At 39.4% G+C, this 13,498-nt stretch overlaps 1 protein-coding gene across 1 annotated transcript; it reads right to left on the reverse strand.

The window, feature by feature from the left end:
* Positions 1 to 1,226: 1,226 nt before the first annotated feature.
* Positions 1,227 to 7,094, reverse strand: LOC114137536 (protein boule-like). Its single transcript, XM_028006183.1, has 11 exons — positions 6,887 to 7,094; positions 5,566 to 5,718; positions 5,393 to 5,484; positions 5,235 to 5,289; positions 5,091 to 5,166; positions 4,840 to 4,988; positions 4,678 to 4,755; positions 4,563 to 4,598; positions 4,371 to 4,487; positions 4,184 to 4,255; positions 1,227 to 3,356 (listed from the first exon to the last, which is right to left on the reverse strand). Exons 1-11 carry the CDS (start codon positions 6,920 to 6,922, stop codon positions 3,213 to 3,215), a joined length of 1,008 nt encoding a protein of 335 aa, XP_027861984.1. The 5' UTR covers positions 6,923 to 7,094; the 3' UTR covers positions 1,227 to 3,212.
* Positions 7,095 to 13,498: the final 6,404 nt, after the last annotated feature.

Consider the following 13,498-nt stretch of genomic DNA (forward strand, 5'->3'; position numbering starts at 1 on the left):
TGTGAAGGAGTGCTTGGCAGATTATTATATTTCAAGTGTGATGCTTTCACACGCTGCAAATCAATCATATATTTAGACTCTAACTGCCTTTAATGTCCAATAGTGATGAATTTTTTAATGACTGAGATGCTGAAGCTCAAAAGGAGTGTTGGGAATATTGTTCATTGGTAAAGAAAGAAAAGTCAGGAAAGGGTGAGTTAATCATCATCGAGTTTCAGCAGTGGTACCACACGTTTACACTTTTGTAGTGTTTTGTCTCCGCTGAATAAAATGAAGTCTAAAGGTGCTAATCCCTCAGCTATCCTTTTAGAGCACAAAAACAATTGGGGGAACCCTCACTCTGGATTAAAACCAAAATGTTCAGAAAGCAGATTAAGAGGAATGGATGAAATAGCATTTAGCAAAAGTAAAATCACGTCCAACATTTGGATTAGCATGTTTGGGTGTCTGTTGCAGACACTTGGTGCAACACTTGTTAAGTGTTAACGATCCATTGCTGTATTTCTTTAGATTTTTGCGTGGCAAGTTAGAGCAGATGCTCCATGTACAGATGTTATAGTCCTTGACACAATTACATGGACATAAGTAAATGTCCATAAATATTCTGAACAGCTGACTGGAATAAAATGTGTCCATGTAACGGCCCTAACCAAAATATTCTGATCGGATTCAGCTTGATTGGAATGAAACTGTAATCTGAATGACAAGGACGGTTTATGCCGATTGATAGGCAAGTAAACACTTGTTCTAGTCATATGATGATTGTGGACATGACTGTAGCCTATGCGGCATTTTTCCACCTTCAGTGGCCAGGTGATATGGTGGAAAGCAAAACTGGTCTGCTGGAGATGCAGCCTTTTTATTAGAAACATTAAGAGAGCTGAAAACGTGCCAACCGAAAAGTGTAGTAAGTAACGTTTTTATATAAAGCAGCGTAAAAGATTCCCAGAAAAAAACCCAGCTGTTTTAGAAACCTCGATCTAGTGTCACGAGACTTGGTCTTTTTGTTATTGTAATTTGCAGGCAGGTGTTTTTGCCGTCGTGCCAAGGTCTTTTATCCATTCATTCAGATAAAACCCTGATTCATCAGGGCCAGTGGCCCTGCTGGCAGCTTACCGACCCTGCCATCACACGCTCAAACACCTCCCCTCTAATGTTTAGAGCGTTTCATTTCGATTGATCCATGTATTCAGTCTAGATCGCCAAGTCACAGAACACGCCTGGACTTCATGGAACATAAAGCAAAAATGTTTATTTGCATTGAAAACTACAAACACATTGAACCACAACAATGTTACAACAACTTGTCTGATAATATAAGGCATTACAAAGCAGCGTACTTAGATCTCAAATATACGCTGTACATCACCTTTACAATATTAAAACTATATATTTATCAACTGGATTGTTGTTTAGGTTTACAATGTGCTTTGGGTCTAAATAGAAAACACTGGGTTTCACCCATAAAGCATATAGGAAAGTACAATAAGATACAAAGCAATGCAATGAAAGCAATTAGCACACACTAGTCGCAGTACCCACTAATCATACCTGAAGTGGATGTAAAGTTAAATTCTCTCAATACAGGAATTTTTTTGTTGAGTCCTCTAAGAAGAAGTGACTTTTTACAGTATTTTGAACTTCAAAATAAGGGGAAAAAAATTTAAAATGTTAAAAAGTCTGAAAGTAAAAAAAATTAAATAAAAAATACAAGGGGAAAAACAAGGCACATTTACAGAAGCACCTCCTCTGTTTTTAACAATGCTAAAACTATTGTGACAAAGAAATGAAGCTTCAATCAGTTCCTAAAACGACCTGTCTGCATGCTGAGCTCCGATCCGCTCCAAACATGGAATTTCTTATTTCTCTTTTAAAATGTGTCGGCCAGGATTTCTTCACAGGACAAATCCAGGTGGCTCCACGTGTGAGAAACAAAACCCACGCCAAGCTGCTCAGTGGAAAAGCACTGATCAGTTCCTGTGTGCTTCAAAGCAGTTCTCAGCACAATTCGTCCACACTGAAACGTTAAAGCACACAATGTAAGAGCCACTGTAGTACTTTTGTGGACAAACTGTGCAACGACAACTTTCTAAATATCTACTTCAACATGCATCAGTGGCACATGGTACAGAGTAAGCCTGTTGCCTTTATGACTCGAGTCAATAATCGACATCTATCAAAGGGGAATGTGCAATAAAAGCGAGGCAGATGGAAGAAGTGCCTTCAACAGGGTTCCTACATATTCTAGGACAACTTTCTATCATTTTCAAGGCTCTAATTAGAGTTATCAGTACATGATGGATGGATGGATGTGTAGTCAGACTGATACATGGATAGATAATTGAACAAACTAACAGGTAGATAGATGGGTGGATGGTTAAATGAGCAGACTAACAAATAGTTGGAGGAATGCACAACGGATATTTTTTGGACAAAGTGATGGGAGAAATGGGATGAACGAATCTATCACTTCTTTGTCCCTCTTTATTTTAAAGCTATCAGACGAACCAAAATGGTTGATTGGAGCAACTTTTTTTTTTTTTTTTCTCAGAAATCCAGATATTTATAATGTAGCAATTGGGACTGGTAGTTCTAGTTCTGGAAAACAGTTCCATCAAATTCTTTTAAAGACTATGTAGGAACCCTGTTTAAAAACCCAGTATGTGACCCAGTCCCTGGAAGGGTCGACGCTGATAAAACGCCTTAATATTACAGCTCCGAGACCCTGAAACACAACCACTACACGGCAAAACACCAACGGTGAAGCATTCACCCTCTATATTCAGGCACAGATCCAAGAGAAAAAATTAACTGTGGATTTTAACGTAGATGTTTCCGCACTGACGCGAAACAGAAAGGCACCATGATGACATACTGCCGCAGCAGCTTTTTTTCACGTAAAAGATCATTAGATCTGTCCTCCAGTAACATGAATTGTGTAAATGTGACATTTAAGATAGCTGCGCTGTTCGCAAAAATCAGTAGAGAACCTATTTTGAAACCCCTGCCGGTTCTCAAAGCCTTGTTGTGAACAATGTCCTTCAGTGCAAAGATGTTAAAACTGTAACCCTAAAGTGTAAATTAAAAGCAAGCATCGCAGAGTTTCACTGTGTTGCTGTGGAGCAGATATGAGCGTGTGCTAATTCGTGGAGAAGTAGTAGGAACTGTCGGCGGAGAGTGTGGCACGTTCTGCTTGGGAAGACGTCGTCTGGTTAGCCTACACGAGGGGCGTGGAAGGGAAATGCGGCGGCGTCCGGCAACTCTGTGGGTTCGGGCAGATGGTAGTAGTCCTTTGGGTGCGTGTAGCGGCGGTGCCTCGGCTTCAGATGGACACGCGGACGGGGGAACAGCTGACTCTATGGAGGGAAAAAAACAGAAAATGCCTCAGTGAAGGCGAACACCATCAAGCTCCCGGGGACGGACGTTAAATCCACCAACTGTAGGGTTAGATTTGATTCCGTTTATGCACACAAAGTGACCGATTTACTGGTACCCTTGGGAAAGGTGACACAAATTCATTTTTTACTACAGGCACCTTGTGTCACATTGAAACATTTATCAAAATCCAACTAGGGCTACAAATTATTTTAGTAAGCGATTAATCAATTATTTTGATAATTAACTGATTAATCAGATAAAACAAATTGTCATGTTAAAGTCTTTTTATGCTATATAAGAAATACATTGAAAGATGCATTTCTTTTATAGGCTGTTTTAGGCTATAACATTATTTCTAAAGATAAATTCAACATGTGAAAAGCTCAGCCCTTTCTTCTTGACTTCTCAGCGCAGTGTAGGGCTAATTTGTTGACTATGTTCTGAATTAATTAATATTTGGATAAAGGTAATTAATAGGATAATTTCTTTTTTAAGATTTTAAACCAGGGGAAGATAAAACTATGCCACTTAAAGAGTTTTGGGTAAATATATTTACAGACAAAGATATATGTTGTCTTAGACGCAAAAACTGTATATATTTTTCGTTCAGTTTTGGTTTAACTGCTCTTAGTGTGTTGTTTCTTCAGCAAACAGCCTTTTCTGAGTCTGTAAACTCCAATTAACGAGTAATCGATTTGCTAAATTAGTTGACAATTATTTCAAAATTGATTCATTGTGATCAATTTGATTAATCGTCCCAGCCCTAAATCTAACCATTTGCGATATCTAGTGGGGAGAATTTTACCTCTCTGGGGTCATGCTGCAGAGCAATCGGCGTCATTCCTGAGTAAAAATGTGGCGCTGTCGACTCTAAAAACTGCAAACAAGAGGCAAGCATTCGTGCTATAACATCTTAAATCAGACATTTCACAAACTGAATCTACATTAACTTATTATAATCCTGTCATTTTTTTTTTTTTAATCTTGGGTACCTCTGGGGTATTGCCTTCCATGGCGGGCCCAGGAGGCAGGTAGGAGCTTCCATCCAGGGGCTGGTAAGGATATTCTGGCTGCTGTGAGTACATCGCTGCACTAAAAGGGGTCGGCACCTGGACTCAAACACATCAGGGTTGATCAGTGGGGAAATTCACCTAAACAGCCGAACGATGATTTGTTTCACAAACCTGAGCGATGTTCCATTGATACTGGTTTGCGATGTCCTGTAAAAAGCCAGAAAATATAAAATAGCTACTATCTTGATGAATTAATTGACTCTAAAGGTAAAAGTGCTATTGCTACCTGGTAGTGAGGATACACAGGTGACTGCTGGGGGTGAACAGGCTGATGGGACTGAGGAAGCATCAGCTGAGGGTGAGGCTGCAAGAAACCAACTCCCATGAACTTCTCCACACTTTATGCAGCGTTCGGCGGGATTTTAGGCGAAATGGTCGGATTCCTTACCGACCAGTGGTGAGCCAAAGGGTTCATACTGGGGCAGTGAAAGTAGGCCACGCCCTTATGGTAGGTGTATGGATGTCCTGTGGATGTGGTTAGATAAAACGTCCCGCAGGACATCTGAGGGTCAAGGTTGGCCATGCGGGCGTTCTTAGCTGAGAAAAAAAACACAACAACAACAAAAAAAAAAGAAAGAAAGACAATCCATCTAAACGGAAAGTTTTAAAAGAAAGTCAGCTGGCTGAAATTCAGCTTACCTTTTCCTGAAGAGTGGTTCTTTTTAACGGCCTGGCCAATGCAGAGCTTCTTCTCTTTAAAGCAGATTTCAGTCGCCTTTTGATGAAGACAACGCGATTAAACCCGGACGGATGAGACGGATGCAGATGCATCATGGCACTTACGTTACTGAGGATTCCCAATACGTCGTCTTGGTTTTCAAATGTAACAAACCCGTATCTGTTCAAAGAAACAGGAGGCAAACAAAAGATTTATAAAGCATGCTTAAAATGGTAGGGAGTAGAGAGAAAAAGAAAAGAAAGGACAGAAGGAAGGAAGTAACCTTTTTGAGATTCCTGAGCGGTCTATTATTATCTTCACATCTTTCACTGCACCGTATTGCGAGAAGATCTGATGCAGGTCGCCTTCGTTGACCTCAAAACAAACAGACACATTTCTTTTTACCGGACTGGACTGATTTCCGTCCCACAGTGGTGCGCGTTAAGGAAATCTCACCCTGTGGTCGATTCCCCCAACGAAAATCCGGTTGGGAATGATGGTGCCAGGAATGGGAGGGTGGTGAGTAAGGCTCTCCAGAGGGTTCTCTTGATTTAAGACATCTGAAGATGAAGAGCTGCTGTCATTAAGCGACGAAGGGCAGGATGTGAGCTTTAAAAAGCAAAGCAATGTTAGAGAAGCAACAGAATCCCAAAATGCATTGTCGTGCTCAATACATTTCACAAAATAAACAGTGAGGAGGAAAAAAAAGGGAGAACCTGCAGATCTCAACTACTTAGAAGAGCATTTTTAAATAAACTTTTTACACTTTGAGATAAAATCAACAGCTTTCATCATATTCATCTTTTGATACAAGAGTAAAATTGTTATTCTAAACAACACTGGAGTTAACATCTGATTTGAAGCTGAGGCAATTTCACAATTTGTTAGACATAAATCTAAATTAATCCATTACTAGTAGTTCTAGTGTCATTAGTTAATAAGAGCCATTGTGGAAAGTCCAAAGACTCACATGCAGCGCCGGAGCCAGAGGTTGGAGAACCCTGCTCTATTTCTATTAACAATTATTTAAAAGACAGTTGGTTGTTTTATTATTTTAATAAAAACACAAATGTTTATTTGAATTTTTTTTAACTTACAAACGTTTTTCTGGCATTAAGATTGTAGCTTTTTGGATGGTTTTGGGAGAATTATGTGCATCTTAATTCAGCGTTTTTAAACAATTTCAATGCGTTTGGGGAGCTTTGGAGCCACCTGAATTGAGGCCATGCTTGACAAAACCACAATACTTAGACATGTCAGACATATATTGAATTATTTAAAGGATATTACTCTATTTTATGAAAGTTCAACAAAAGGCTACGGTGCGGATCCCGTAAAAAACTGTGAAATAGCCCTTTTTTGGCATTTGAAAGCTACGAATCAGATGCTAACTTCACACAAACTAGATTACGAACCATTTTCCACTGCAATTTTACCACAAAAAATACATTTTACATTTTGCCAGCTGCGAACAGGACCGCTCTTAAGCATAAATTCATTATCTTTATAATACATTTTCCATTTCCTCCGTTTAATTTGCACCGTCGCACCCTAGCTTGACCAAGACTGTACTTCAAAAGCCTACAATTTATTTAACTTGGTGAAAAATTGACCCAACTATGTCTTGTAATGTAATGTTATGGCGATACCGTACTGACAGCAAAGTTAAAACAGAAGAAAGTCCCTGCTGAAAATATTCAACGTCAAAAACGTTAGAACTGTTAGCATCGCCGGCTAGCGGAACGGCTAGCAACGCCGTAAAGACAGTTTTACTCACCGTGTTTTGATTCTCTACCTCCATAGCCACATTCATCCGAATAATTTTTGCCTCTTAAAGATGTATTCGGACTATAATCCGAGTTTAAACATGGCCCGCAAAAGTTGTGCAGCTCTGCTTGTTTAGTCGCCTCCAACGGTGTGAGTCAGCCGGAGACCCCCGAGCAAACCTCAGTCGGGCAGTGATCGTGGAACTTTAAGGTAACCATGGAGACGAAACTTTATTATTATCATCGGCAAAGTCGTTGTTTAACGTTTCCTGAAAACGCAAAACTGCAGACTCCGTGTTGAAACTAACATAAAGAAAGTTCAAGAGGTTCTCGTAAATGTTCTAGATAATATTTAAAGAACCTCGAAGGAACCTTCCAAGAAGTTGGTTTTCTACAGTATAGTGAAATGTGTAGGGAACATTTGTAGAGTATTTTCTTTTAATTTTCAACACAAAATAACTAACCTTCAGAGAAAAGTTTCCTAAAGGTCTATATTAAGATTATATTGCAAAAGTTACGGTTAAACTCCAGTTTAGCCGAACCTTTAGGGGTTATCCGAAGTTAATTTGGCGCTCTACCAGCTTGACTGAGAGTCGAAGATACTTGTACACATGATATGCATAACGTTAACACATTTTAGTCCAGATGATGGGGTGGAAATGTAAGTAGTCTAAACAGCTAAAAATAAATATTATGCCACAATACTGAAAATAAAATAATAATAAAAAAGACAAAATAAACGGCATGTTTTCAAACGTAATGCAGTTCTTCATTAGTCCCACACGGGGGCGGCATTTCCACAATAATTTAAACGTAGTTTCCTTGTTTTTTTCCAATAAATATCGGATCCTCTGTCCTTTAGAAAAGATCTGATAATGATTATAGTTGTATTTTATAAAAGTAATGGTTTAACAAACGTTTTCTGATCTTGAAATAATCATCCTGGAGGTCATAAACTTGTCAGTGATTTCGGACGCCTCCACCTTTCCCTTCTCCTCCCTCAGCCACAACAAAGTGACTGTACAAAGACATCAAAGTGTCTCCATCTGAAAGGAAATTACATTATTTTACTGAGTAGTAGCAGTAATTAATTAACCACAAACAGAAGGAACACATTCCTTCCAATAACCTGCACGTTTTATGTCTTTGTTTCTTCTTTTATTGAGTTTGGAACATTTTCCAGTGTTACAGTAGCATTTCCCACCACTGCCGCCCTCGTCTGACTAATTTGGGCCCCACCTCTGCTTGTCATTCATCTCCAATTTTTTTTCCCCCTAATGCACAGTGAATGTGTCGGAGCAAAACGAGAAGGGTGTGTTTGATAATTGCATCCATTCACGTCCTTTTTTGTCTTTCTCGAGGATCACGAGGTTGAAGTGCTGCTCGCACGCTGAAACGAAGAGGTCAGCAATCAGCTCAGATGTTCGTGTCCCTTTGAGAAAATGTCCTATTTGCCTCGGTTGGTCAGTCAGTCAGACAGTCCTGGAGACAGAGGTTGATGAAAAATGAACCATAACAGAAGGGTTCAACTCCAGCTCTGTAATTAGTCTACAAATCTCTGATTTCCCCTCCTTCATCTACAGGCTATTTATAGCCGCCGCATTCCTTATGGAGAATGAAATGATCTCTTTGAGACAGTACAATGCCAGAAATAACAGGTTTGGACAAACATTTGCTGAGGCGTGGTGGGCCTGGCTGACCATTGCTGAGTTCCACTGTGGTTTCAGTCTACTGTTTTTTCCCCCCCTCATCCATTTATTCATCTGTTATTCCAAACGGCAGTGGGTTTGCTGGAGGAGGTGCAGGGGGCCGGTGGCGAGTAATGTTATGGTTCAACAAAGGAGCTCGACTGAAATGGCTTTGGAGCGCGGCGCGTGCCTTACATGGCAGGCGGGAAATAAAATGGCTCACCTTCGAGCCAACTCTCAGGTAGCTGCAAGGCCCCGACGTCGCTCTGTGTGCGTCTTCTTCTTCTTTTTTTGTTTGTTTCGTTTTGTTTGTGTTACAATAGATATGTGGCTTTGAGTGTGCACGCGCGCTATGGCGCTCCAATCGCTGTGCGCGCGCATCTCTGCGTGCCTGTGTTTAGACTATAAAGGAAAGGAGGGATTTACTGTCAACAGTGTTTGTTGTCAAATTTAGTGCGTCGGACATAAACAAGGTCCACAAGTTACGTGTTTCGGAACCAACATGTCCTCATGGGGAAACAAATAAATGGGAAGCGGCGAGTTAATGTTTAATTACTCACATTTTCCTGCTCGTGGTAACACTTTGCAGGTTTATATCTGCACGTTTGCTTCGATTTTCAGTGATAAACGTCACAGCAGCCGTAAATGCGTTTCACCTGTCGTCTGGAAGGCTTCTTTGGTCTTATCTTAAAGAATTCATCAAAAAGGATCAGCTGTCTTCTCGCTATAAACTTGGTAAAAGCTTGTGGGATGTAACAGGCATAAATTCAAGCATCTCAAAGTTCAGGTTAGCTTGCACTGAGTGATGGCCACTCTGTAAACCAAAACCTTATTATAAAATCAACATTTTGTATCAGAATCAGCTTTTTTTTCTCTTCATATGTGGTCATAAACTAGGAATTTTGAATATACTCAAAAGGATAAAATATACGCAAAAAATACAGTTTTTTTCCTTCTTTTTAGTGAATATGTTGATATACCGTGTTTATGCAAAAGGAGGAAGACAAAGTGCATCGTATCGATCTGCATTCTTCTGTGGTTGTCCCGCTGAAACCAAAGTACTTTGATATTTTCTTTTCTTTATGCCAGGAAATGGAAATATAATGGTGTTTTTAATTTTACACGCCCCTAAATTCAGTAATTTCTTTTAAAATTCCGTTACTGATATGGTGTGTTACACCAAGTAAAGATAGATTATGCACAGGTTGAATAAGCTGGAGTAAATTATAGTTTACTTAGGGTCTAAAGTTTAATTCTTACTTATTTCAACACTGAAATATGCAAAAGGTTCATAATGACTTCATTAAGGAAATGTTCATGAAAAAACACATTAAGATTCAATCAATGTTTTTATTAAAGACCCACCAAAATATCAGTGCGTCTCAACAACAACTTTTATCAATGAGCCTTGTCAATCATAAAGGTATATGAGGTCTCGCATACCAAATTCGGAACAATTTGAAGCTCAAACAAGTGTTAAAGCAAAAAAAAAAAATCATAATAGACTTTATAATCAGTCCATAAAGTGCCCTAAATACACATGTTTTCCTGACACTGAATCGCATTAGCACAAGGAGAACGTCCCTTTTATGGCTTTCTCCAGTGGTTGTTTGTTCTTTTGTGAAAATGCCTCACCACAATGGTGTTGCATTCCACAGCAACACCCGATGATTTCTCTAAATGTAGACATATTATTTAGGGTTTTATATGCCGGGGCCCCGGCTATAGTTAGTGGGTGTGCACACACTGACCTATAATAAAGTAAACATAGTCAACTGAGTTCTGGCCAGTGAATTCTCAGCAAAGACACGGTTTTGTATTCTTACTCTTAATGCCTTTATTGGAGGTAAAACTTGTTCTGATTTAGGGAAGAAAAATATTAATTTAAGTTTTAGGGGGGAAAAACCCCCCAAACAAAACTGCAATCTCTCTAACCCTGGTTGATAGGGGATTTACTGTAGAAGGGACTGGAAGAGATGAGAAAGCGAAAGTTTTATGTTCAAAATGATATATTCCTTAAAATATAAGGAAATTATATTTAATAACGAAGGATGGTTCTGTTCTGGAGACCATTCTGAACCTTCTGGAGATCATTATGCAAAGGATTCTCCATTAAAGAAAGAACATTACGGACAACTCAGAAGCCATTGACGAAAGCGAGCCATAAGATGCCCTTTTTGCTATTTCTCACATATGGAAGAAGGTTCCCTCTTCATCAGATGAATTAACGGTGGAGGTTTGGTGGTGGCAGCATGGTGCTATGGGGACACGATTTGCTCAGCAGGGACGGGGAAGAGGGCTGCAGCTGAACGTAGAACAATACTGGAAAAAAAGCTGACGGAGGCTACAAGTCTTGAGACTCAAACCCATGACAGTCCAATAGACAATAAAGTTTGCACTTAATATCTTCAAATTGCAGTCATACTTTTGCAGGGCATTGTCTGTCGTCTATTGCAATCTCAACACTGCAGACTTTATCCATTTTCTGTGCTTGTAAAAAGACAAAAACTTGAGTTTGTATATGAGCAAAGTAATACTCAAGGCAGTATTTCATTTTTGTTGTTTGTTTATTTATCTCAGTGTTAAACTCTGGCCCACAAAGATCCATCTAGGATCAAATCAGACAATTGCCAATTGCAGCTGCGCTTATTTACCAGCTTCTGCTCCATGTTTCGTTTTAAATAAAACATGGTTCATCGGGGAGTGTGACAAAGACAGAGGGGACGACAAGTTGAGTCATTCCGCAGTCTTTTGGATGCGGGCTCATGAATTATTCGGCAGGAAGGTAACACTAATTTTGCATTAGATTCACGGCCCAGTGCACCTGCAGATTTTCAACCCCGACACACACACACACACACACACACACACACACACACACACACACACACACACACACACACACGCATACACACACACACACACACACACGCATACACACACACACACACACACACACACACACACACACACACACACACACACACACGCATGCACACGCCGGTCTGCCTCTCCTGACACCCCGTTGTTTTGTGTATGGTGAATGTAGGTCAGGAATGCGTGCGTTAGCGCGCCTGTGTGTATTTACTGTAAGGAATGCAGCAGACACACATTGTTCCACGAGAATCCCCCCGACACATCTCCCAATATAAACCCGCACAAACACACTGCAGCGGTAGGTCAGTTTAATATTTCATTTGGCTGATGGACGGCTACCACTGCTCCGTGAGCTAAACATCATTACGATACACTAAGTGACTTAACTCTAATTAGAGCTGAAAATCACATTAAATCTGCTCTGTGATACAGAAAGCAGCATTTTGATTCCCGCTACCAATGCATATATATATATGTGGATATATGGGTTTAATTGATAAACGCTGCGAGCGTAAACATGTTTGAGTAACACATGTTTAGACTTTGATCTGACTTGTTTTTGGTATAGGATTGTCGTGACGTTTATGTTTTTAGTCTTCTGATTATTCCCTCGAATCTTTGCTCTGGTTTAGAAATGTTCGATATTTAACCACCAGTTTCTACAAAGATGAAATAAAACACAATGAAATAGTTCAAAGTCTACGAGGTACAACTGCAGTGAATATAGGATTGAAGCGAAACCTTTAGTTTCACCGTTTCAAAACAGAAATAAGCCTAAATGTGAAAAATTGACACCATTCACAGTTTTTACATTACAAACTTGAAATCATTTTATCAACATATGTTTATTTGTGGTACCTTTATACCCAGCCTAATTTTGATTTGTCAGTAAGTTTTATAAAGCGATTAAAATGTAAAATGACTCAAATTGTAAAGTAAATAAATAAATATATACATTTAGCTTTTCAAACAAAAAAAGCTTATTAAAAATGGCAAGTTGGAAAACATTAAAATATGTTATTTTTGGTTTGTAGCTTGGCTTTCTTTTTGTCTTAAAGGCTGTCTACTTGAAAAAGGGATTTCAAATTTTAGTTTAATGTGACTTAAAATTGCTTTAAATGTTAAAGGACTAAACGTTTTTAAAATTTTTCCCCCTTTCTCACACAGCAGTTTTACTTTACACTGCATTAGCTTTGGATGATGTTCATTTAGTGACATTGTAGTTCTGATTTCTTGGGGGAAAAAAAACATTAATATTTTTATTTCATTTGCAGCCTTTCTGGGGAAAAAACATTTTGTCATTATACAAACCAATGTAAGATACAAGTAGACATAATTTCTTATATATATTTTTTTAACAATTTTTAAGATGCTGAGAAAGGCAAAAGAAAAAAAAATTAAGCACAGATTCTTGGAAATATAAATAATAAATGTGTATTTACAAAGATTTACATCGTCACTAACTTCCCTTCCCCCTGTTCGCCTGCACAGTACCGTTCCTCACCTGTGGTGGGAGTCAGAGATGTCCTTGTTTTCTCCTCCCTCCGTCTCTTCGCCCCTCGCTGTGTTCAAGCTGAACAGATGCCAGTGCTGGGTAAAGTCTTCTCCAGAGGGACTGCCAGCAGCATATTGGTTTATAATTAATGAAATTAGGGCTGCTGTCTGTTGAGGAGGCTTCGGTCCCAGCGTAGGACAGGCTGCTGCTGCCTACCAGGAAGAGAGGCAACTTTAGAGAGAGAAACTTGGATTTCACACATGTTATTCGACGGGACGAACATTGGAAAACTGGGCTTTAGTCTCCATGTGGTAGAATTCTGGTCTTTCTCTGTGTTTTCTTTGCAAATCTGCAGACTAGTTGTCATGTTTAATCTTTTGGAGAAAAGTTTCATCACACTACCTGTATTTGCAGCCTGCTTTTGATTGACTTTGATATCAAGAGTCTTAAATGCCAACTATAGGCCCCACAATGACATTTTAGGGTTTTTAGAGACTTCACTGAGCATGTGTCAGTCTGTGCTGGGCGGTAAGATTGACTTTAAATCTCTTCAAAACCCTTTC

Source organism: Xiphophorus couchianus, chromosome 22, assembly GCF_001444195.1.
Source record: "Xiphophorus couchianus chromosome 22, X_couchianus-1.0, whole genome shotgun sequence".
Lineage (NCBI taxonomy): Eukaryota > Metazoa > Chordata > Actinopteri > Cyprinodontiformes > Poeciliidae > Xiphophorus > Xiphophorus couchianus.

Bases quoted from the DNA above. Each gene is read 5' to 3' on its own strand.
- LOC114137536 (XM_028006183.1), bottom strand. From the start codon at position 6,922: ATGAATGTGGCTATGGAGGTAGAGAATCAAAACACG. The intron at 5,719-6,886 runs GTGAGTAAAACT...TGCTTTTTAAAG, and splicing joins AGGTAGAGAATCAAAACACG to CTCACATCCTGCCCTTCGTC. The intron at 5,485-5,565 runs GTGAGATTTCCT...GTTTGTTTTGAG, and splicing joins TTGGGGGAATCGACCACAGG to GTCAACGAAGGCGACCTGCA.